Below are 24,123 nucleotides of genomic sequence, written 5' to 3' on the forward strand. Positions count from 1 at the left end.
ACATTGTGCAATTAATAATTTCCCACATTTTATTTGCATCTTTGATGGAACCTGCTTTTCCAGATTCTCCCACGCCACCTTCCTCAATTCCATCTTCCTGTATTTGATCACCTTTTTGTATTTACTCTTTGTGATTTTTATTAGCTCTCTATCACGAGGAGTGGCATGTAGGGAATTTTTTAGTTTCTTATGAGCATTTAGTGTAGAACCAGCGCGCTTATGAGGATTGCTTTTGAGGGATATTCTTGACCAACCTCTGGCAATGTCAGTACAGGGCAGATCAAAATCCCGTCCTCCAAATATATAAAAGTAACAGGTTCACTCACCTTACTGTGATTGGAGCATCTAGAGATGATGTCTATACTGAAGTGGTTGTGTATAGCAGAGTCTGAAAAAAGAGGATTGGTCATAAGGCAGCAGTCATCCGTAACTATCTCCTTTTCAGAGGGAGCCAGGACCATCAGAGGACAGTCCCTATCCAGTATCCCAGTGGGTTAGTACCACCTCCCAATGTCAAAAGCAAAAGGCCAAGGACCGCATTTATGAGTTAGTGTCTCGAAGGTCAGTAAGATGAAGAAAGGGTTCCCTGATCTTCTCAATTAAGGTAGGGCATCCTGAAGCTTGTAAATAGCGTTTCATACATGGTTACCCTAAGGCGTACAACAGTCAATTCCTGGTGCGAAAGTAAAATGGACAATTACCAGTGTCTGAGGATACATACTTTAGCCACCATACGGGCTATCACCATCCAACACCTACAATGGAACGGGGCATCCTCCACATCTGACATATCGTGCAGGATTGCCATTTGTCCTGTAATCTTACTTGTTCACTGTCCAAGAGTCTGAGTAGTACTATTTATTAAGATAATTATTGATAGCCTCCCTTGAGGCATAACAGACATTGAAGTATAATTTTTCATAAAATGCATTAAAGGTTTTCTTGTCTTTTAGTGTTATTGTAGCAATGTCTGTTTACTGCATGTAAAGAATATCATTTTTGTTGTGGTTCCCCTCAAATTTTTTCCTGCCTGATTTTGATGGCTTTAGAACTGCCTTCATTTTTCCACTGCATATCAGTAGTAAAGCACCGGTGGTTCCCCCAAAACATATGCTATGCAATTGGAACTGCCTGTTTGGCCAGATGCACTAGTGGGATGGATGGTTAAATGCAATATGTGGGCTGCAGTGTGTGTTTATACTATTTAAAAATATATGTCAAATATACATCTCTGCCAGAAGCAGTACTGTACTCTGGCAAGACTGCAGCTTATAGTTACTTCACTAACAAATGGCAGGGGAGAAAAAAATACTTTCCTTTAACTGTAGTTCTCCAGTGTTGGTATCTTTCATAGACTGACATGCTTCCTTCATTCCCCGTTGTCAAGGTGAGAGTCCCTCTGTAACTTTAATATAGCAGTAAAAGGAACTGCCTGCCTAGCTAATCCCAAACATTGGCCCCTTAATAACACATTCACGTAATTGTAAAAGGCCCAAACTGCAGCCAATCAGATTATAGTGCTCCTAGACTTAATTATCTCAGAGGTCATCACACCTGATATTTCTTTCTCAGCATAAAAGTGGAGTAATAATACAAGGAAATGATTGAGGTGAGCTTTTCTTCGGGAAGAAGAGCTGGTCACATGTGAATCAGTGAAATATATCAACACTGCAGACATTTTGTCTTCTCCAGGAGTGGATATTCCATCCAGTCACATAATTAATTTAGCAAGCAGTATTAACAAAACATACAAGTTTAGTACAGGTTTAGGTTTAAGTTGCAACCAATGTCCATCTTAATCTATTGCTGATGTATTATTATTATTTTTTTTTTTAAAGAGTTTTATATAGCGCAAACTAGACCCGAAGATATCAGGTACCAGAGCGCTTTACATGAGCACCAGTTTCTTAACAGATGGACATATTCATTTTTGTTAGGCATGGGGAGATTAAGTGATTTGATCGCCAACTTAATCAGAATAATCAGGTTTGTCAAGACAAAAACTTAGACAAACCTTCAGTTAATGTAAGTTCCTCCTTAACTGAAATTCTAGATACAAATATTGCTCTTGGAAAGCATAGGAGCAAAAAACAAATCCAGCAATCTTGGTATATGGAAAGCCTATTTGGAATTCAATTAAAGAGGCAATTCGAACAAAGGTGACAGCAAAATTAAGACCTTACCTTTAAGATTGAATACTCTTGTTAGTTGATGTTTTATCAAAAAGAGATTAGATTTGTCAAGAGGGCATAATATTTTGAGTGGATAGTAAAAGCCACCAATATCCCTAAATTACATTAACTTTTAGGTTGTTCTTATACTGGGAAGCTGTTGCTAGACTTTTGTACAAAGTTAGCTGTTTTTTTCCTAATAAAATTCACAAAATTAAAGAAGAGATTGAATGAGAAAACATATAAAAGTCCAACTGTTTATTAACCTCCTTTTTACTAGTTAAGCGTTCTAACTAATTCCCTCAATTTCAACCACTCAAAGCTCAATAACTAACTACAGTCTTAAACACAACACCTGTCTCAGGTTTACCCGATGATCTGTGTCTGATCTGTTGGATGAAAAACTTTTGCTAGTAGGCACTAATGTTTTTTTGCACTTCTTCAACTCTTTCTCAGGAAAAAAAAATTAGCCCCTTGAATTGGCTGAAGGTTATAGAGCAGCCTCTCTCTTGGAGAAGAATCTTGGTCCTGAAATACTGAGCGATTAAAGTTTGATCGCTGTGCTTAATTTTCTTGATAAAATCCGGTGTAGCTCGCCCCCCAGATACAGGATAGGCAATGTGCCAGCAATTGCTCTGGTCCCACTGAGTCAGTGGAGAACAGGGCACCAATAGGAAAGCTCTGCACAAGGTAAAACGCAGTCAAACCTTCTCTGGAGACTGTTCAGAATTCAGAAAAACTAACATCCAATGTCAGGCATGTCAGCACTAGGGTGGTCTTCCCCCCAAATTTTGCCTTTCTCCTCCATTTTTACTGATCTACTTTTTCCTGGCTTTAGGACTCTGTGCACTCTACCACTGCTAACCAGTGCTAAAGGGATTGTGCTCTCTCCTCTGGACATGGTAACATTGGCTTATACCCAGTTGGCATATTTAATTTACTTATAAGTCCCAAGTAAAGTGGCCCTACATGTGCCCAGGGTCTGTAAATTAAATGCTGACTATGCCACCCACTTAAGTAGCCTTTAAACATGTCTCAGGCCTGCCATTGCTGCCTGTATGTATGCAGTTTTAAACTGCCATTTTGACCAGACAAGATAATACTTTTTTAGGCCCAAGACTTCCTTTTTAATACATATAAGTCATCCCTAGGGTAGGCACTGGACAGCTCAGAGGGCTGAGTGCAATTTATGTAAAAAGTGGGACATGAACTTTTGAGTCTTACATGTCCTGGTAATGAAAAGGTCTTACATTTGTTTTTCAGTGCTGAAAGGTCTATCTCTCCTGTAGGATAACATTGGAGTAGTGTTATTACATTTTATAGGAATAATTTCGAAATGGGAAGAGGTGACTGGTTCATGTTTGGGGTCTCTGGAAACCTAATTTAAGACCCTAATTTATGGTGAAGTCGAATTTTCAAATTTCAATTCTCACAATGCCACTTTTAGAAAGTTTGAAACCCCGAAACCGGTCCTAGGATGCTTGATTCCGGTCCAGGGAAGACATGGCTTGGCAGCTCAGGCTGGACTGTTCCCATGAGGCACAGGGTCAAGACTGATTTGCATATGGCCATGTCTGAACTGGGGTGGCGTGGTGAGCAAAATAACAATGGATTAAACCCAGATCTGTGACTGGGGGTGAATGTTTTGCCAATGTGCAACATTCCAGCCATCATCTTGTGTGTTTTACTTTTAGAAAGTTGGCATTTTTGTGCCTCAGCCATTTAGTTCCTGCAACGCAGTACAGCAACTTTGGTTAATACACTGCATGTAATACTAAGTATTTCTGCCCCTTCTTTTCTCCATACCAAGCACTCTTAACATACAATGCTAACATTATGGGTTTCAATTGACTTCTACACCTTGTAGTCCCTATTGTCTTAAGTAACATTTCCTGTACATTGACAAACACCATTATATGACTTATTGCCCCTCTATTATAAGGGTGGTGTAAGGCGCTCTAATACTCTACATTGGGAAGATTAGTGCTATAAAATTAGTAAATGTCAAAGAGGGGCTAAGGAGAGATGAGGGGCTCCATCAGGGGTGGTAATGAGGGAATCCATGAAGGAGGTAATTGTGGGGAGCACCAACAACAAATGTTGCACTGTGCACCATCAATGCAGAAGCCGGTCGTGAATTCTTCATAGTTTTTTCCCCAAGTATCCTGCCCACCAAACTCTAAATAAAGCCCCTAGAATTTATAAAAGTATTGAGGAACATTTATTGAAAGGATATTGAGTCAGGCACAAAATATCAGTTGACCATGTTTACTAAATATACGGTTAGTGCTGTTATAAACATTATTGCCTATTAAATCATAAAAGAGTGCTTAATTTAATTACATCATGGTGCTGTCAAAATGGTTACTCAGGTACAATGAGGTTCTGTGAGGTAAATGAATTGCCTAGGATAACAAAAAATGGTTAAGTGAGGCATCAGGGGTTTGAGCCCTTATATCATGACTGCACATTTTGCACTTGTATTGATATATTTCCCATACTATAGTGAAGTTACGGTTATGAAGAGGCATTCATTTACTGCTTTTAACAAAAAAACAAGTTTCATATATTCACTCAGCTGTCCTGCATCCAACAGTTTTGTATTTGAAAAATGCACTAGGGAGAGAATGGGGCTGTTACCTATAACCAGGGACACTGAAATTATGCGATGAGGAAGGACCACATTATGCTTCATGGTTGACTAAAAATATATATGTCAAGAAAAGGCGAGTTATGTGGCATTACGTGACACAAACTATGGCAATAATATTTGACTATTTTTATTATTTGTACACCCATTAATGCTATTTGGGCAAAAGTTTCATCTCATTGGTACCAATTAACACCAGGGTTGGCCACTGTGGGGCCTTTGGTGCGTTTTGAATGAACTTTTGATCTCTTTCAGGTAGATAAAACAATTGTTTTGCAATCCGCAAATCATGCAGCTGATCGTGGAATATGTGGTACAGCCATAATTATGCGGAAAACAAATGGTCCAGTTGCCGAACCAATAAAATGTATTTTTTATGTGCCATTTTCATTGATTAGTTTACATTGCGTACATTATTGTATCCAAACATTATAAGGTGAGCCGCAGGCAGACTCCAGTATATTGAACAAACAACAGAATAGTCAGTCCAAAATCACTCTGCCTTCACCCCATGGTCATGTTGCCTTGCAAGGGTTAAAACCACCCTTTGTTGGAACACTCAGGTGGAACTGAAATTCCCCCGCAGCTGCCTGAATGTGACTAATTGAGCCAGTGGCAGTGTCCCTACAGTAAGGAGTAATTGTGGGATAACCTATTAGTAGAATTTTAATCAGGTGTGCGTTGTGCCAAAAGCACGTGCCCCGCAATTGGCTCACACGCATGGAGCTATGTGAGATGCCAGAGCCCCATAAAACTCCCAGCGGCTGCTCCTCTGCAATTGTGGAGGAGCATCTCCCCACTGACTCAGAGCCAGCGGCTGAAAAATAAAATAGTTTATTATTGTTTTATTTTCTGCCGCTGGCTGTGCCATTGTGTGAACGGAGAGACAGGGCTGGGCCATTTTTTTGAGGGGCGAGGAGGAGTGGTATGTGCACTTCTATGTGCGTGTCAGTTTGGCCAGCCATCTTAGGTCGGCCAAACTGACATGCGCACTTACGTTTCTCCAACGGTGCTGTATTGCACAGCTGGGTGGAATAAACAGAACAGGCATCCTGTGCCTGAGCGAGCGTTAATCCAGCCTGCTCATGCTTGAGAGCAGCGTGTGGATTGGAAGTGGAGTCTGTGATGCTGGCTCTGGGACTAGGAACTGGAAGGAGAGGAGCGCGAGCTGGCCAGCAGCACCAGGCATGTTTTTTATTGTTAAACACCCCCCACACGCACCCTCTACCCATCCCACCACTACTTATAAGTGTCAGCCGCCGCTGCATCATGCCCACGTTATACACCCTTAGGGTCACCTGCAATATAAAATAAGATGGTGACCTCCTCAGAGGGGAGCAATCCTCGTGTATATCCCTTATACACCCATGATTGAAGCATGTGGAATAGATTGATCTTAAAGCACCACCTTTCCTCTTCCACACAAGATTCCTGCTGGACTCCTCTTTGAGTGTTCTTCCTGGGCACTCCCACTTTACTGACCCTCAATGGACGGGAGGGGTTGAGGTTGTGTGTCCATTAGAATCGAGAGCGTCAAGGAGGGACCTGAACAGCTGGGTATTTTTTAAGCCTGCCAAGAGAGCTTTTCCCATTCGCAGAATACTGCGACCCATTGTTACCTCCCTTCCCTTTGCACAAGTGCGACAGCCTTTTCCTATGCACAATTGCACACCATTTACAGTTACGTATTTGGAAATGTCTCTGCATAGATAGAATTTGGAGTTCACAAAAGATTTTGAGTAGTACCCAGGAAAGGGTTCCAGGGGTACTCTTGGAAACATCTGTGAATTCCCAAAATGTGTAAATCTGCTTTTATTGGAAGTCGTGAACTGCAGGGGGCAGATTATAAACTATTTTCTTAACCAGGCCCTTGAATGGAATTTTCTGCACCTTCCCACAGATACTTTAAATTTTTCAAAGACATATATATCAGCCAGGATTTTGCTGTCTTTAATTAGCATTTATTTTATATCGTCTAAGCCTTGTAAATCAAATATTGTTTACGCAGACTATTCACTGTCAAGTTCCATCAGCACTTAACCAGTTTCATGGGTGCAGAACAATATGAGACGGAGCTGCTTCTCCATTTACTCCCAGTGTAAATTGAATATTCAATGTATGGCCTGCAGCATTCTATCGCGCTGGTAGAACATATTTCAGATAGCAGGTGGCAGGTGATGCACAGTGCATCTCAAGTAAATGCATTTATTCATAAGTTAGAATATGACAAAGTGGCTGCAAATAACTCCCATTGCTTTGTTTTCAGGTAGAAGAGGCCCTGAGCGAGGCTGATTTCCAGGTGAAGTTGGACCTCCATTTTACTGACAGCGAGCAACAGTGAGTACTGCTCTCCTAGATTTCTAGGACTCGGGCTATGTGGCGAGGGGTGTGGGGATCTCAGAAGACAGAACAGCTGTTGATACATTTGTTTTGTTAAGGGGAGGCGGGGCCATCACTTACCATGGTAGCCTGATTCACCCTATTGAGACAATTGTGGAATATGTTGATGGACTCGATCAAAATGTGTGCCTGTGCCCTATCTTTGAACACACACATGTTGATCTCTTTATTGTGGTGGCTGGTTGTGAATTTAGGGCTGTTGACATGTTAGATCTTTTCCGATGTTAGGGCAGCACAGTTTGATTGCTCTACAAGTGTATGTAATAAAGTGTGTGCTTATCATTCTCCCATCACACAGACGCTCCCACTGAAGTCAATCCCACATTTTGTTATCAAATGCCTCCATGTGTGCCCCATACCGTGACCTCCCTCTCACATACCCTCACTCTTCTAACTAGCAAAGGCTTAGAAGAATAACTCTGAGTCCGCCTCTCCTCAAAACGTTATCGCTTCAAGAATGAGTGGTTTCTGTTGAACCCATGTGAGGCAGAGTTTCATCCAATGGATGCCTTGGAGTGGACTGACCCTCTTGAGGTCAGGGAAGGTCGAACTCTTCAGGAGGAAGACGAGTCGTGATACAATTTTCGCAACTATTTGCCCACTACAGTCCATTTTTTTCACCCAGGATTGTACACTTATCAATCTAACAACACCAATTGAACAATTTACTCATTGTAAAACATTATTTTCTGCATTTCTTGTGTAAACCCTGCCACTGCAGGCCAGCCCTAATATGAAGTCAGCAAACTCAGCTGAAACGTATGTCTTTTTCAACAATTGGTGCAATATTGTAAGCTAACTGTCCATACATAGGCTGCTCTGTCGAGTGACTTGTAATAATAGTTTGTGATTCAAAAATTCACGAGCACACGATTATTTTTAGTGCATAATTTGCAAATAAATAGGCTCCGGGGCCCTCGTCAGGAGGCCACTGCAGCTCGTGCCACCCATTGCTCCTGCCAGCGCTGCCAGTAACAGCACGAACACAACTACGAACCATTCAAACTATTCCATGCCCCCAAAGCTATAACAATGGCTTCGGCAGCAAGTGTTTGTCATTTTATTTATATTACAATTATTAAACAACTATTGTTGCCCGTATTTGTACATTAGGCAAACCATGTGGCAAACTGTCACAATTAAGCTGAGCACAGGGAAAACACCGGCTCAAATTAAGCACTCATTATTCTGTGACCTATGGTTTCACATTGCACACCTGTTAGCAGTGAGTAACAAATTTCAAAATCTAAATTAAACTCGAATATTTTTATCACAGGAGAAGAGAATAATAGTTTTTTGCAGCATACACCTTACTTTTAGGTAAACCGCAATACTACAAAGCTGCATTTAGAACATATGTTTAATGGATTCATCTGGTTGAAAATACAATATTTTTTCAGCCTGGGATTGCAGTCATATGCATCTTCTGTGATGTAGTCAATTTTTCATCTCAGTGACTTACCAGGACAGAATGCAGGAAGGTATAAATACCCAAAAAGCTGAAGCAAATCTTACAAGTTGTCTATTACATCATACTATAGAAAGGTGCATTATTGATCGGATGCTGTAGGTTGGAGCGGAGTGTGGCAGACTATTTTCCTCAGATGCAGTCTCAGAACAGTAGCAGAAGATGTCTGTGATGTAGCTGTCACTACCTGCCTTCAAAGGAACACGGAAAGTGTTGCTTCTAATTCCTTTTAGTTTTCCAAATCTGAAACGCTTGTTTCTGTACTGGTGCTCCCTGATCTAGCACAGTGAGGCCTGAGAATGTTCTTTTGGAACAGTTGTACTTTTTGAAGTGTTAAGCCAACTTCTGGAACACGTCTTCCTTGGCGATGTCAAATGGATCCTGGAGGAGCGGTTAAATTGCAAATGATTGCCGGATAAGGAGAACTACTTGAATCAAGAGTGATCGGGTGTGTTGGCAGTATAAGTCCCGCCTGGGCAAATAAAAGTTCCAAGGCAGAGGAAGCCTGCTGTCACTGGGAAGGATTCTCAGTAAAATTCTGTGATTAAAAGGGCATTTTTAACTAGGCCCCATAGGATAAGCCCCCATTAAGTTCAAGAGGGTGAAGAAGGACCAGTCCCGAAGATTCTTTGGAGGAAAAAAACATGCTTCAACTATTTACAAAAGGAACTACGCTAGAGAAGTTAATGGCATTTCCTTTTCCCTGCAGTGAATATTCATGGCGCACTTTTCTCCTTTAGTGGCTGTTTTATCACTTAACTTTCTGTTGCATGTTTTTTTTGTAACCGCCTTGCATGTAAAGGGTTACATAATATTTTCATGTATTGTTATTTCCTTCTGAATACTTTTTGCATTTCACAATACTTGTTTCTAGCCATTTAGAAAAAGGTGTATTCATCACTCCATGGTCCTTTACCCCTTTTCTATTGACATTCAATATCAGATGTTGGATTGTATGGGACTGGCCTAGCGTATTATGCAGATGCAGTTTTTACCTTGGGACTTTATTTTTCATGTGCTTAAAATTCTTCAGCAGAGCTAGGCAGAAAGCTAAAGTAGATGATGATCCCCTAAATTAGGATAGGTTGTTGCTGAGCTGAAGCCATCGTTTTTGGGATGAAAAGTTCTGAGCAGGGCAAAGATGTATTTTGTGGCTGCCGATCCAGCTTCTTCCTGGTATAAATTCTTCAGATCTCAGCGAATGACAGTCCTATGATTGGACTCTGGGATTCCTTTAAGATTTGGTGGATGCAGGAATTTCCAATAAATTCAACTCTCTTTTTAGGTCTCGCACACATGCGCAGTCTCGCTGGCGAGATTTAATGAGTTAGATTTCTCTAGTGGGCTTTAAGCCCCGCCCCTCTTTTCCATTGGCTGGCGTCACTCTTTATGCTAAACGGTGGCCAGCCATTGGAAAAGTGCGTCTAGTGACGTGCACTTTTCTCTTTTAGAGCCGTCCCAGTTGGACTGGCTCGGTTGCTTTACGTTTGTAGTAAAGGCTTTTCTTATCTTTATGGGGCCATGTGTTTCAAACATATGGCCCCATAAAGACAAGAGATCGGCTGCAGCGCGGTCCTCTTTCACTTTCGGGACCGCGTTGCTCTGCCTTTTTTAAAATGTTGGCATGTGTGCAATTGACCCTATTCAGTAAGATTGCTTCTGCTTCAATAAAGGTCAGTGGGGAACATGCTGGGAAAATACATTCTTCCGATTATTATTGTTTAAAATCTCTCACTTGCCTGCCCTGAAATGTTGTGTGCTTCTGTGTGTCTCTGTTCCTGTGTCTAAGTGTGTGTTCATTACTATGTCTGTGCTCCCTCAGTTTCCATCAGTCACGCGAAAACATTTCTAGGAATCGGTGAAATCTTCGGAAAAACAAACAGTCCGTTCCCTTCCTCACTGGAATGTGTTGAAATGTCACGTTGACATTTTTAGTCTTCTCGGTTCCAGTGAATTCTTGGCTCAACAACCCCACTGTGTCCTTTGTATACGTCTGTTCCTTCGGTACTCTAATGAGTGGTTGGTTGTGGGGAGGTCACCGAGAACCACCTTCACCCAAAGAGGTTGACTGCACAGTGCACGTGTGATGCAGTCTCCATGGAAAGCTGTAAGCACTCATAACATAGGCGGGAAGAGGCGAAGGGTGGGCGTGTAATTGAAACAGGCGCTTCTTTTCAAATAGTGCTTTTTCGTAAATCAGCAAAGTGAATCACTTTTGCACCAAAAAAGTGCGCTCGATTTTTCATAACATCTGCTGAGAGTGTCTGCGGTTCTGCTGATGCCTGTCTCTCGTTATCACCTCTGGTAGGACTGTAACCAAAGACCTCCTACAGTTAATTTTGTTAAGGATGTCTGGCATAGCAGGGAGCGGTGACCCCTGATTGCTGCAGTGAGCAGTGACCACTGACAGCAGCAGGGAGTAGTGAACACAAACAGATGCAGGGGGTGTGAACACTGACAGCAGCAGGGAGTAGTGAATACAGACAGCTGCAGGGAGTAGTGAACACAGACAGCTGCAGGGAGTAATGAACACTGACAGCAGCAGGGAGCAGTGACCCCTGATTGCTGCAGAACCTGAGGTTTGATAAAGCTGAACCGCCTCAATGAGATTATAATGATTAGTTATGATGAGAAGTGTCAGCTGAGAGGCCAAAAATCTCTGAATGGGAACTGCATGGATAAGATGTCTTTGTCTATAGTGACAGATGACGCCCGCGCAGTCTCTTTCTTCCTCCTCCCCGTGTCCCCTCTGGCCCCTGTCTCCTCGCTGTTGTGGTTTCAGAGCGCTCTGTGAGGGGTTAAGTAGTATCTGTCCCTACTCCCTGCATCCTCGTCCACTCCCGGCTTTCCCCTTCACCCCTGCTCCTGTCCATCTCTCCTTCCCCTGCCTCTGCCCCTCCACCTACCCTCCCCCCACCTCCTCGGGCTGTGAAGTAATATGTTTTTCTGCTGCACAAAACCTTTTTGGAAGGAACCACCTCCCAAGGAATGAGTGCCGGGTGCCAAAGCCAACAGTGCAGCCTCCTGGTCGGGCTGTTTGTGGCCTCGGGGAGCCGGCACTTAATGCATGTCTGATCCTCGACATGTGCTAGGTGGGGACTCGCTCTTCTGCGAGCGTAGGGCCAGTGACACGTCACTGGGACGGGCTGTCCAAGGCAGCGAGCAGAGGCGGTGCCGGGGGCCCTGGTGGTCGGCAGGAGGATCCCAACCCCACACCCCAATGCCTGAGTATTATAAATCAGTCACACTGATGCTGCGGGCCGATCACACCCCGGTGTCACTGCACCTGCTGCACTAGTGAAAACTACGCTTCTGGCAGAGAGGCGCCAGTATACATGGGGTGGGTGGGGTGGCAAGGGTGGGTTGGGGAGGGGGCCAATATCTTTCAGGTCCCACTCCAACCGCCCCACCCACACGGGACAGAAGAAGGGACCGGGGTTGCTTTGCACAATTGCATCAAACAGGCTCTGGGGATTTGGAAGGCGTTTTTTTTTTTTTTCTTCGGAAGTGAGGTCAGCCCCAGGAGCCAGGGTGTTATTCACCGCCTGGAAGAGGGCCGACCCACGCCCCAAGAACGACCTTAGCTGCGGCTCCAGATTAGAGAAAACAAAGGGGATTCAAACAAGCTTTGGCAAAGGCAATAGGTCTCACCTTTGGGACTGATTGCATTTGCCACTGTTTTTTAGCCATTCTGTACAGCATGCCGGGCCAGACAAACCTTTTATTCCACCGGGCATTCCTGGGGAGAGGGTGGAGGGGGGGGGCCTGGAGCCTTAGGGGGCGGTTTTGAACGCTGGGGCTGTTCCTGGTACTGCCATCACTTTCCCCAGCTCCCTGAAGTTAATTGTAGTAGGCAAGTGGAGGCAGAGAGGGAAGGAGCAGGAAGGAAGAGAGAAGGCAATCAGAGAGGGATGAGAGGGAAGGAGAGAGTGAATGGGTGGATGGAACTAAAGAGACGGTCCAAGGAGACGCAGGGAGTGAGGTTGGTTGAATGTTTGCCGGGGCTGCTTCTGGTTCCCCATTCTGTCCGAGCAGCATGGCTAAAGAAATCAAACAAAACAAGCATTTGCAATGCAATTGGTCTCGCATTTGCGAGATTTTAAGCTATTGGCATTGTAAATGACAATGCCTTTTATTTATGTTTTAAAAATCAGCACATAGATAAAAGGAATTGTCATTTACAATGCCAATAGCTCAAACTCTCGTAAATGCGAGACCTATTGCATTGCAAATGCTTGTTTAGCACATCCTTTTCACATCACTGCTAAACTTCTCAGTAGTGCAACGCCTCCTTCTCGATCTACTATTATAGAAATGAAAAACAGACTCTTCTTTTGATTTGGAAACACCTTACCCTCCTGTTGAGGGTAGACACAAATGTCTGAGCAATGTCCCTGCATGAAAAACTTCTGTCACTTGGTTCTCCATTTCAGGATCTTGGTTTGAAAAATAACTGGTAGCTGAAGTCCTTTGGGATCCCATTTGTTCCTTTCCCAACCAGATGTCACATCCTGTGTAAGTGGTTGGAGCTTTAAATGTGGCTGCATTTTGAGATAGCATTAAAAAACTTCACACTTAATTGGAATGCTAATTAGAGCAAATAGAGGAAAGGTAGCTGGCTGAACTGTTTTAATTATGTATGGCTGTCAGACAACCAAAGTATAGTCTTCAAGTATTACTTTCCTAGTACAGGTATCAAAAACCTCCGTTCACTATTGAGTTAGGTGTTTTTTTTATAAACAGTGATAAAACATTCAAGCAAGTTTCTATTGTTTTTCCACGGTGAATAATGAAAGTAGGATTTTATCTAAAAATATGCCTTGTGGGGGGAAATGGAACTTTGCCAGTGCAGTGAAAAAGAGTTTTTAGCAAGCATATTTTAACTCTCATGAGGCATTTTTCTTCAATATTTAGTATGTCTCACTTAAATTCATGAGGCATCCGTCCCTGTAGGCCAACATGCATATTTTTAGGGGTGCTATATCTCATTCTAAAAAAGAAGATTTTCTATTTTGTAGGGAACATATCCTTGCCATCTGTTACAGCAGTGCTTTTAAAACTGCAGTCCTGCAGGATGCAATGGTGTTCTCTAAAGCCATACATTTAATTCATACATTGGATTTGGTAAATATAATTTTCAGCCTACATGTGACAATTAACATCCCTGCAATTGGTACATTTTCTGTGCCAACTTATCGTAGCCTTTTTGGAGAGTTCAAGAAGTAAACGGAGTGTAGCCAATTTTACATAATGTTTGTAAGAAAAGAAAACAATCACTGTGACACTCAATGGCAGTGTCAGAGCACACAGGGTAAGTGTAAGAGCACACAGGACCATAATACACTCCAGGAAACTGCAAATATCTTAAAAGAGCAGACGGAAATGTCATTACAAAATTAATTTATGCTGAATTTTATATTTCACTTACATTTGGTTTGGGAATTTGAAGTTCTTTAATTTTTATGGAATTTCATATTTGTTGATTGAGCCACAAAATCTCTTTGCACATATTCTCAGAGAGGTATTTTGTCACAAAGGCCAAAGTCACATTCTTGGAGACTGGTTTACATTTTAGAAACTTGCTGTTTGCACAGGGCAAGGGCTGAACAATGAGGACAATTACCTTACCTATCTCTCACAAAATCTGGTAGGCCGTTTCCGTATGCCATGCAAATGTCACTTGAACTTGCAGGTCAAACATGGGAAGGACTATCGCCAACACAGATATGGATGGCATTAGGATGGCAGACATTGTCAAATATATTCAATCGATCAATCAAATCTCTATTCGGATACAAATATATATCCATAAAAGCACAAATCAAAATAGCAGCATATAACAATGATACCTAAGTCAGATAAGAGGGGGGGGGGGCATATAAAAATGAAACATGTCATAAAAGAAATAATTTCCAACCAAGCATCAGACAAATCCATCAGAGATTTCAATACAGATTAAAAATACACTATAAAAACAAAGTTCGACAAGAAGTATCTATAAAAATTTAAGAATACAATATGAAGTATAAAGTTAACAAAAGCAGGCTTCAAAGGGAACCCATTGAATTACGAGCACATACTGCAGCTTTCAAGAAGGTCCCTACACGGAAGGTTAGCTCTTCATCTTCCAAAGTAATGATTTTCCTATAGGCTGCCTTGTAATCAATCAAAGTTATGGTCTTAAAAAATGGTATCAAAAACCATTTAGTGTATTTTAGATAAAAGTTGCAGAAAAATTAAAAATGCAACATTGATTGATTACATTGTTCATTACAAGGACATGGCAGATGATCAAGATTAGAATTGTACCCCAGAGGGAAACAGAGCAGAAATTTCATTGTGGCGGCCCTTAATTGAAAGAGCAAACCCCTCTCCCAATGGCCAATAGGTTTTAAAAGATAGCTAGATGGTAAGTGGGAGGTATTCCCAATCGTTCTATATCTAGCGACAGAAGATTTCTGTACCTCTGTTTCATATCTAGCTTTACTATAAACAGCGTATAGGGCCTTCTGTAGGTTTTTATTTACTTATACCTTCTGAGGATTTAAAAATAGACGCTCAAGATTCACGCTAATCAAGCTCCTCCTAACAGCTGCAAGCCAGGGTATTTCCCTTCCCTTATCACAATTGAGGCAGTCTGTTATTATTTCTCTAGTTAAATGCGCTGCGGGATTCTTCCAGACAGCGAGCCAAAATATAGCGGGCGGGCCTTAATGTAATCTTCAGTATAGGGCAGTTTCAGTTCACTATGAGAGGCATACTGTGATAAAGAAATAGGAGCACCCAGCAGTTTACGACAAAATCTATTTTCTTCCCCCTGGATGCTATCACACTGTCTAAAACCCCAAACTTCTGCACCATAAGTAGCAGTAGAGGTGCATTGTAGTTAAAAAATGTTGATAATGGCCGAAACTACCTCTGTCTTTCTAGGTTGGGCCAGGCCAAGTATGTTGTTTATGGCTTTAGAAATCTTTTTTCTACTATGCGCCACATGCTCAGCCCACAAACCACTCGCTGCAAAAACCAACCCCAAATAGGGAAAAGTGCAAGTGCTCAGTAAACTTTCTGAGTCTACAACAATAGTATTATTGGAATACTTTTTTGACCCACAAGCCATTAAAAACGATTTCTTAAAATTAGTACATAGGTCCAAACTAGCCATAAAATCAACAAAGCCCCGCACCAAAACGTGTAAAGCATTTGGTGTGCGGGCCTTTAGGACCGCATCATCGGCATACAGTAGGGCAGGGAGTATGTTACCGTTGATACTAGGGACATCAGAAGTAAGTGATACCAATGACTTATTCAAGTCATTAATGTAAAGGATAAAAAGAAGAGGGGCCAGGACACAACCCTGCCTGACCCCTCTACCAACTTTGATGTCTTTTGATACCTCTCTGCCCTTATTGATGCGCATCCGGGCATTCAAGTCCTTATGTAAATAGGCTAAAAAATGCACTCGATCCTCGTCCAAACCGTATTTTAAAAGGATGGACCAGAGCCGGGACCTGTTGACAAAATCGAAGGCCGAGGTAAGGTCCATAAAAGTCAGGTAAATAGAGGATTTTTTAGCTATAGTATATTTACCAATAATCAAATTGAGGTTTAGACACTGCTCAACACTGCTGATTCTGCTTCTAAACCCCAACTGACAAGGATGTCAAATATATTCACCTCTTGAGCCATGCAACTGTCACCAAAAAACAGAAAGCACAACACAATAAATGGAATCACACACAAGACTGTTGGACCTGGAATCCTTGCCGTATTTTTCGACTTAAAGTTTTGCCTTCAACCTTCCTGTTTGCTGACTTGGTTTTTGCTGGCTTTAGGATTGTGCACTTTATCACTGCTGACCAGTGCTAAAGTGCTTTCTCTTTAAAGCATGGTAAAACTGGTTTATACCCTATTGGATATTTAATTTACCTGTAAGTCCCTAATTGAGTGGTGCTATGGGTACCCAGGGCCTGTAAATTAAGTGCTACTAGTGGGCCTGCAGCATTGATGTGCCATCCACTGAAGTAGCCCTTTAAAGCATGTCCTAGGCCTGCCATTGTGTCCTGTGTGTGGAGTTTTAAACTGACATTTCAACCTGGCAAAATGTGTTTTTTGCCAGGTCCAACCCTTCCTTTTCAATACATATATCACCCCTAGGGTAGGCCCAGGACAGCCCAGATGGCAGGACGCAGTGTATTTAAAAATGTGGACATGGAAGTTAGGTTTAACATGTCCTGGTAGTGAAAAACTCTTACATTCATTTTTCACTGCTGCATGGCCTACCGTTCCCCTAGGATAACATTGAAGTTACCTTATTGCATTTAGTAAGCTTTAACATTCAAATGTGAAAAGGTAACCAGTTCTTCTTTATTGTCCTTGGAATTGTAATGTAAAATCCTCTCTTATGGTAAAGTTGGATTGTAAATTACACTTTTGGAAAGTTGGCATTCTTCTGTCTTAGCCATTTGGTGCTGGCAGCCTGTTGCTGGGCCACATGACTGGATGTAGTTGACAGTTGTAGTTTGTGTATTTCTCCGAGACAGCCACACTGTAGGAAGCTGGTTATTTATATGGTGTACTAAAATGAAGTATATCATCCAAAGAGTTTAGGTATTCCCTTATGAGTGGTCATGGGCTTGCTCTAGTAATCCCATGGTGCTCTTCTATGAGGTAGTGCGGTCGAGAAGCCTTAGACTTATCAGAGAGGAGTGTTAGACATCTATTTATACTCATAATCGTCAATAAATGATGCAAACACCTCAATAGGGAGATCCACACCAATTTATAAAAATAACACATATCTTTATATATGGTTAAGCACCAGTAACAATAAAATCAGGTAAATACGTTTTGCAAGAGAAATACATTACGTTTTCAAAAGTCGACTCTTAGTGCATTTTGCAGAAGCTGCAATGTTATCCTATGGGGAGGTGGGAAACAAGTACAGCTTTCAGGTAAAGTACAGCGACTTACAAGACCAATCTATTGGACTTAAGGTGAGTATGGGGCCAGGGTGTAATACAGCGTCATGTGCCCAATGCAAGACAATTGGGATCGTTTTTCGCAAACAGAGGCTGCAGGTTTAGACTGGGAGGCCAGTCGGGCTGAACCCACAAGTGTGCTCTAGTCTTGCGATGCTAGGAATTGTGCATACACTGGTGGTCCTCTTCTCCTTGGTCATGACAGCCGGGTGCAGAAGGGCTTTGAGTTGTTGGGTTTCTTCATCCGGGAGCAATTGTGGTAGAGAGGGGCCTGCACACAGAGGGTGCAGGTGACGTTGGAGAGTTCATGAGGGATGAATCCAAGGTGTACCCTGTCTCTTGAAGGCTTAGGGGCCACACTGACACCATGGCACTCTTCAACTCGTGGGCAGTGGTGTTTGGTGGTGTCAGGTTTTTGGGGTCTGAAGTCCACATGGTTCTTCTTGGGGTGTCTGCAGGATGCAGGAGAGCAGCTCCGCTGCTCCACGTAGTCCTTGAGTCTTTTTTGAAGGAAGGCAGTCCTCCCGGGCTTTGTAGTCACCACAGCTTGCAGAATGAATCAACTTTGGTGCAATTCGACGGGGAACAGCATAGAGGCTGGCAGGGCTGGTGCTCCTCTTTGGTCTTTGCTTTCACTCTTTTCAGTGTCCTTCTTCTTCCTCAGGATCTGATTTTCTGGTGCCAGGGGCTCTCCAAAATACAGAATGTAGGGGTGTTAGAGGAGTGCAATGTAGTAGCCAATTGGCTACTTACCCCACTGGGAATATAGCATGTTATAACGCTTGCATTCACAACGCAGTAGTTTACCACGCGTGCTATTACATCGCAAGTCGTAACAACAACTTGCTGTAGGGGGCGCGCTGGACTTAGGAATTACTGTTCCTACTCCAGTTTGTGCAACAGCAGGGAAGGTGTTGGATTTAGGATCCAACATATTCCCTGGTGTTGCACGCCCCCTACAGCAAGTCGTTGTTACGACTTGCGATGTAATGGCACTCGTGGTAACAACGCGGTTGTTGGAATGACCGCGTTGTAACCTACTGCGTTGTGCTTCCAGCATTGTAAACGCTGTTTCCCCCCCAGGGGTCACTGCCCCCCCATGTGACCACTTCCTTTGGGAATTGGGCATAACCCTGTCCCAGAGATCCTAAGTTTGCCATCACTAAGATGGGCAACTCTGAAATGTTGTATCCCCTTCAGGTAGCCCTCCTTATGGGTGGTACTAGCCTAAGGGTGGAAACACCTATCTTGACTAGCTAATTGTCCCACTAGTCCAGGTGCTAAAGGGCTCTGGACCAACGGGGCAGCATCCTATCCTGTGAAGGGAACCAGATTCGCATACCAAAGGAGGTGGGCTCTTTGAGTCTCCCCTGCCTTGGAATGCTAATTTTCAGGTCATCCTATGGGATGGGCTGTAAACACTCTCTGCCTGAGCAGGCTTTGTTTCTGACCTCCTGAGATCAAATTCCCTCACCCTTGGGGTTAGAAACTTGTCTCTGGTTGCAGGCTGGCGAAAAACAGTCAGTCAGCAGGCCAGTAGGTGGTAGGTTTTTAGAGGACACCTCTAAGGCGCCCTGTTGGTGCATGTCTTAATTAATCCATCACTGGCATTTGTGTGGGCTTAATAATACGAGATGTTTGATACCATTAAAAAGGTTTTAGCAGCAAATTACATAAAGCATAATCACAAAAGAGCATAAAGTGAACTGTGTTTGCATAGACTGCCATTTACATGGGCAAAGGGTATAATTTGAGGGACAGGATTTCATTATAGGGAAAGCGAATAGATGATGTACAATTCCTAGTCTTAGTCTGGTCAATAAAAAGCAATGTTTTGGCTTTGTCACCTGAGTTAAATAGTTTTGGAAACCCATCTTAGGCTCAATTGATTGGTAAAATATAAAAGTCGATTTTTCCTTTGCCACTCTCATACGAGTTTCTGTTTTATAATTCATAAAAACATCCTTAATTACCTGTTTGGTTAGGGTAGTCAGCTGTACTGGGTTCAACTGAATTGATAGATTAAACACCTTGCTGTACGTATTGCTGATATATTTTAAACAAGAGATACACATTATTTTATCTAGGAGTAGACAGTATATGATAATTAACTTGGTAAAGTTAGTCTCATCTTTGGCTCAAATGGACCTCCATAGCAGCAAGGTCGCAATGAGATCAAATCTGCTAGGTACTGTAATCCTACTTCCTGGTCTCTTATCTCAGTGGCTGCTAAGGGAGGTAAACTTAAAAGACGCTTTAAAAAAGAACTTTCTTCACTATGCAATACCTGGCTACATTGATACCCCCACACCCCTGCAGGGGTGGCAACAGAACTAGCCTTATAGATTGCTATCATATCCTTAATTGGGTGGTTACCAAATTTTGTCGCATATCTAAAGACCCCATGTGCACTCCTGTTCATCTTAGATTAAATATTGGCTGCTTCATATGACCAATTTCCACTACCTGAAGACGTTACTCTCAGGTAGCAAAATGTGTTGACAGTATCTACAGGAGTATTATCAATGTAAAAGGCTTTGCATTTCTTTAATTTAGGCCTGCATACCATAGTATATGTCTTTGTTTAGTTAATTAACAATGAACTTGAATTGATTAAATCCCTAAAACTAGCAATTAATCGCTGTAAGCCTACAGGGGTCCTAGATAGTAATATAGCATTGTCTGCATATGGCAGCACTAGGATAGTGCTCCCAGATATTTGTGGGGCATCAGCTTGTACCAGTTGCTGGACCTTGTCCACCTCATTGATAAACAATGAGAAGAGGAGTGGGGCAAGGACACAGCCCTGACGAATGCCTCGTTTCACATCAAAGTTTGCGTGCATTCACGCCCTGGCCCATATCGTACATGACTCGCTAGCATCTCATAGAGCTTTGCAGGAAAATAAATAATTAGTTTAGGTGCACCAAGGCTAAGCTGAGTTGGCTAAAGAATTGAATGGTCAACAAGATCAAATGCGCTGCTAAGGTCTGCGAAGCATAGGTACAACCTCCCTTCTTTGGCACAGGGATATTTGCCTATCAATAAGTCCAGGTTTATACACTGATCTATAGTCCCCACCCCTTTCCTAAAGCCAATTGTGCTGGGGAAAGGATCACCTTTTCATTTGCCCACTCTTCTAATCTCATTAGAAGGACTTTGTTCATCACCTTAACTGAGGAGTCTAGGAGCGATATGGGGTGTTAGTTTTTTGCTTCTGACTTATTACCCTTCTTGAAAATGGGGATAATAACAGATTTGCCCCATGATGCTCTGTCAGACTGTGTTGTATACTCTGGTGAGAATGGGCCCCCATAAATAGGTTGCAGCTTTGTAAACATCTACTGAGACCCTGTTTGAAACCGGGGCTTTCTCCCCAATGCTTCCCTTCAGACCCATCTGCACATCTTCAATTGTGATATTTAATGGTAAGGTGGGCCAGTTACTTTGTGTTGTACTCAGTTCCCTCCCCACTTCATGATCTGGTGGATTAAAAAAATACTTGAAAAGTGACCTACCCAAGCTTCACAGGTAACTCAAGGAACAAATCACTTTTTAAAAAACAGCAAGTTAACTGTTTCCCAGAATAATTTATTATTAGCAGTTTCTGCGGCCATAGATAGCTTATTCCATGCTGACTCCTGTAATTCCTTTTTCCTGGTTGAAAGGGCACTTTTATAAGTAAACCATAGGGTTCTGATCAGAACATTGACTCTGGGTTGGCAACGTAGGGCCTGTTTCAATTGATTTGAGGGTAGTGTATATGTATGGTCAAACCAACCTCTGCGTTGTCTGTTTTTTTGCCTGGGGGAGGGTCAATATCCCGTTAATAATAGCATTAATATTAGTAAAATGTATTATCAGCTGGATGGAACTGGCAACATCATTAAGACGATTTCATGTAAACTTTTAGTTGGGTCCACTCCACCGTTTAATACGAACCCCGTTAGGTTTTATGGGGGCAATATTAATTTTGGTACTTGGGTGGGCTTTAACCCTTCTGCCCCCCAAAACAACTGTCATTATGTTACAGTGGTGATTGCTCAGCGCTCCCTGGGCTATCCTCGGAGTTAGCACAGATTGCTAACACTAGACGAAATCAGCACATGATAGATGATAGATGCAGCATTCCTGCCATTGAAGGTTGGAATCTGGTCACCATTAATATCATGGGCAGACTGTAACAATTCTAGGTCGTACTTAGCAATCATTAAATTCAGGGCTCCACCATATTCATTATGTGGGAAAGGTATATAGTTGTCCCCCTCTTCGTTTTTTACCCCACATACCTGATTAGTAGACAGAGGGCAGGTTTGGATATTAAAATTCCCAACCCAAATGGGCACAATGCTCCTATTAGTAGAGTATCCAAACCCTTATCCAGCTCTAAGACTATTTTACTACGCGTAGAATCAAACACATTGTTGTAAGAATTGACCACAACCAAATCCCTTCCTCCTTTAGAGGTCAGCCATATTATTTGAGTATGCACCCCAATGGTGACAACTCTCTTTACATTTACCGGTAAATTATTTGAAACAAGAATCAGAAGGTTCCCTTTTGCCTTTCTAGCAGGGGATGGTACTGCCTGTAACCAATGTGAGGAGAATCCTTCAAAGTAGATAGAGGCGATACACCAAATTTCTTGTAAACAAATCACATCAAGTTCATTAATAAAGTCATACCATCCCAGGGAATCCTGTCTATTAAACCAGCATTATTTTATATCTGTTATATATTTCTTACCCTAGGTTACCAGTAGAAGGCCCCCTCCCATAATCCTCACATTGACTAGTGCTAGCCAAAATAGTACTCTCAGCAGGTGGCGGCCCGATAACCAGATCTTTATGGGGTAAGGTAGAAACATCTATATTCACCCCCTCATAATCACCCTTCCCATCCTTAGGTATTATGGTCTTAACCCTAGAGGAGTGGTCAGGTTTGGGTCAATCGTTTTCCTGCAAGGTGCTCAGAGCTTGGTACCTATTTAAAACGGGATTGAATTTCTGTGTTTGGGATCATACGTGGACTACAGTCCCACCCTCAGCATACTGAGTTGGGCTTAAATGCCTATAGAAGAAACCAAGGGGTTGTAGTGACACATTCTGGTTCAGCTGAATGGGTGGGATTGGCCTCACAAGGGTCTCGAAAACTGATAATTATGCAATCTTCGTTAAGGTTCTTCCATAGAGGGCCGATCCAGCTCACTCTTTGTGTCAGTAGTATCTAGTCAGCTCCTGCCACTGAATATCAGCAGTTTGTATAAAGCCAGTCTACCACTCTGTTCTTTAGGGTATTATGAGTTTCCTTTTGGCCCAGTTGCAGGGAGGCATTAACTAAAACTGCATGTCCGGTGGCAGATTTATCGAAACACAGGTCCCTTCCCTTTGAACAACGGTATCTCCCATCAAAGTATACCTTAGGGGGTATTGCTCCAAGCCAGTCATATCCCTTTGTTTAGAGTGGTCTTGGATTCTCGGGGACTGCTGTTTAAAAGTACCCATGGTGCCTATGGTGGCGTATATGGTCTCCGGTCCTCTTTGGTTATGCCCTACCATTGTAGGTTCATTGGTACGCCTGCATTGATCTCTACCTCCCACATTATTTGTTGCCACATCTGGGGGTGCTATTACCTGTGACTTTATCTTGGGTGGGTCCCCCCTCGTAGTTTTGCCTCCCTTGCTAGTGCCGCTAGTACTGTTCCTATAAAAGGAGCTAACCATATCCATTTCACAAATCAGATTATCAAGTTTTTCATAGATCATCTATTTTATTTACTGTAGAGGCTACTATTTGGGCCAGTTGTGTGTTCAGAGGGGTTTCTGAGTCGGCTGTGCTCTCGCTTGCTGTTTCTATGGGCCTCTGATTAGATCTTTTCTGGCCTTTTGAGCCACTAACCGTTGCTTGGGCCTTCTTTCACTTTTTTTTCTCTTCGGTGTGGGGGGGGGGTCCATGAGGTGTAAGTGGGGAATCAGATCGTATATTTGTGTCTAGTTCTGGTGTAGTTTGAGGGACTAGCCCTTTAGTTGACCTGGAGTAATTTACCCCCTCCAACTGCACATTCCATAATTTTACTGACACATTGCCATTGCTAGCTGTCTCCCCTGCCACTGCTCCTAGCCCTAGTGACAAGCGATGGTCTGTCCTATCTATTTCTTCAGTGATGGCGCTAACCGCTCGTACTAGAAACGAGTCAATAGTTGTGCGCGGTGTATCGATGGCTGAAGGTGGAGCTCTTGCTCCACACTTAACCATTATACTCTCTCAAGTTTACTATACCCCAACAAATTACCAGATGTAATATAAAAATTATACTAACAGTGGTAGTTTAGGTGTACAGTTTTCTAAAACTTTGCAGGCTATAAGCAATCTGCAACGTTCTTTGAGCAGTCAGTATAAGTCAATATGGAGTCAGCCAAATTTGGAATAAATGTCCATCTGAAGTAGGGTGTGATG

General features: G+C 42.6%; 1 protein-coding gene across 4 annotated transcripts in view; it reads left to right on the plus strand.

Annotated features, from left to right (window-relative positions):
* FAM135B (family with sequence similarity 135 member B) overlaps nucleotides 1-24,123 on the plus strand; it is a 1,149,009-nt gene that overhangs the window by 757,429 nt on the left and 367,457 nt on the right. For all 4 annotated transcript variants that reach the window (XM_085604871.1, XM_085604873.1, XM_085604872.1 and 1 more), the window contains one exon: nucleotides 7,088-7,158. In XM_085604871.1, the coding sequence (XP_085460997.1) occupies nucleotides 7,088-7,158 (71 nt within the window). The remainder of the gene's footprint in view (nucleotides 1-7,087; nucleotides 7,159-24,123) is intronic.

Source organism: Triturus cristatus, chromosome 5_1 (assembly GCF_964204655.1).
Source record: "Triturus cristatus chromosome 5_1, aTriCri1.1, whole genome shotgun sequence".
In the NCBI taxonomy this organism is placed as follows: Eukaryota; Metazoa; Chordata; class Amphibia; order Caudata; family Salamandridae; genus Triturus; species Triturus cristatus.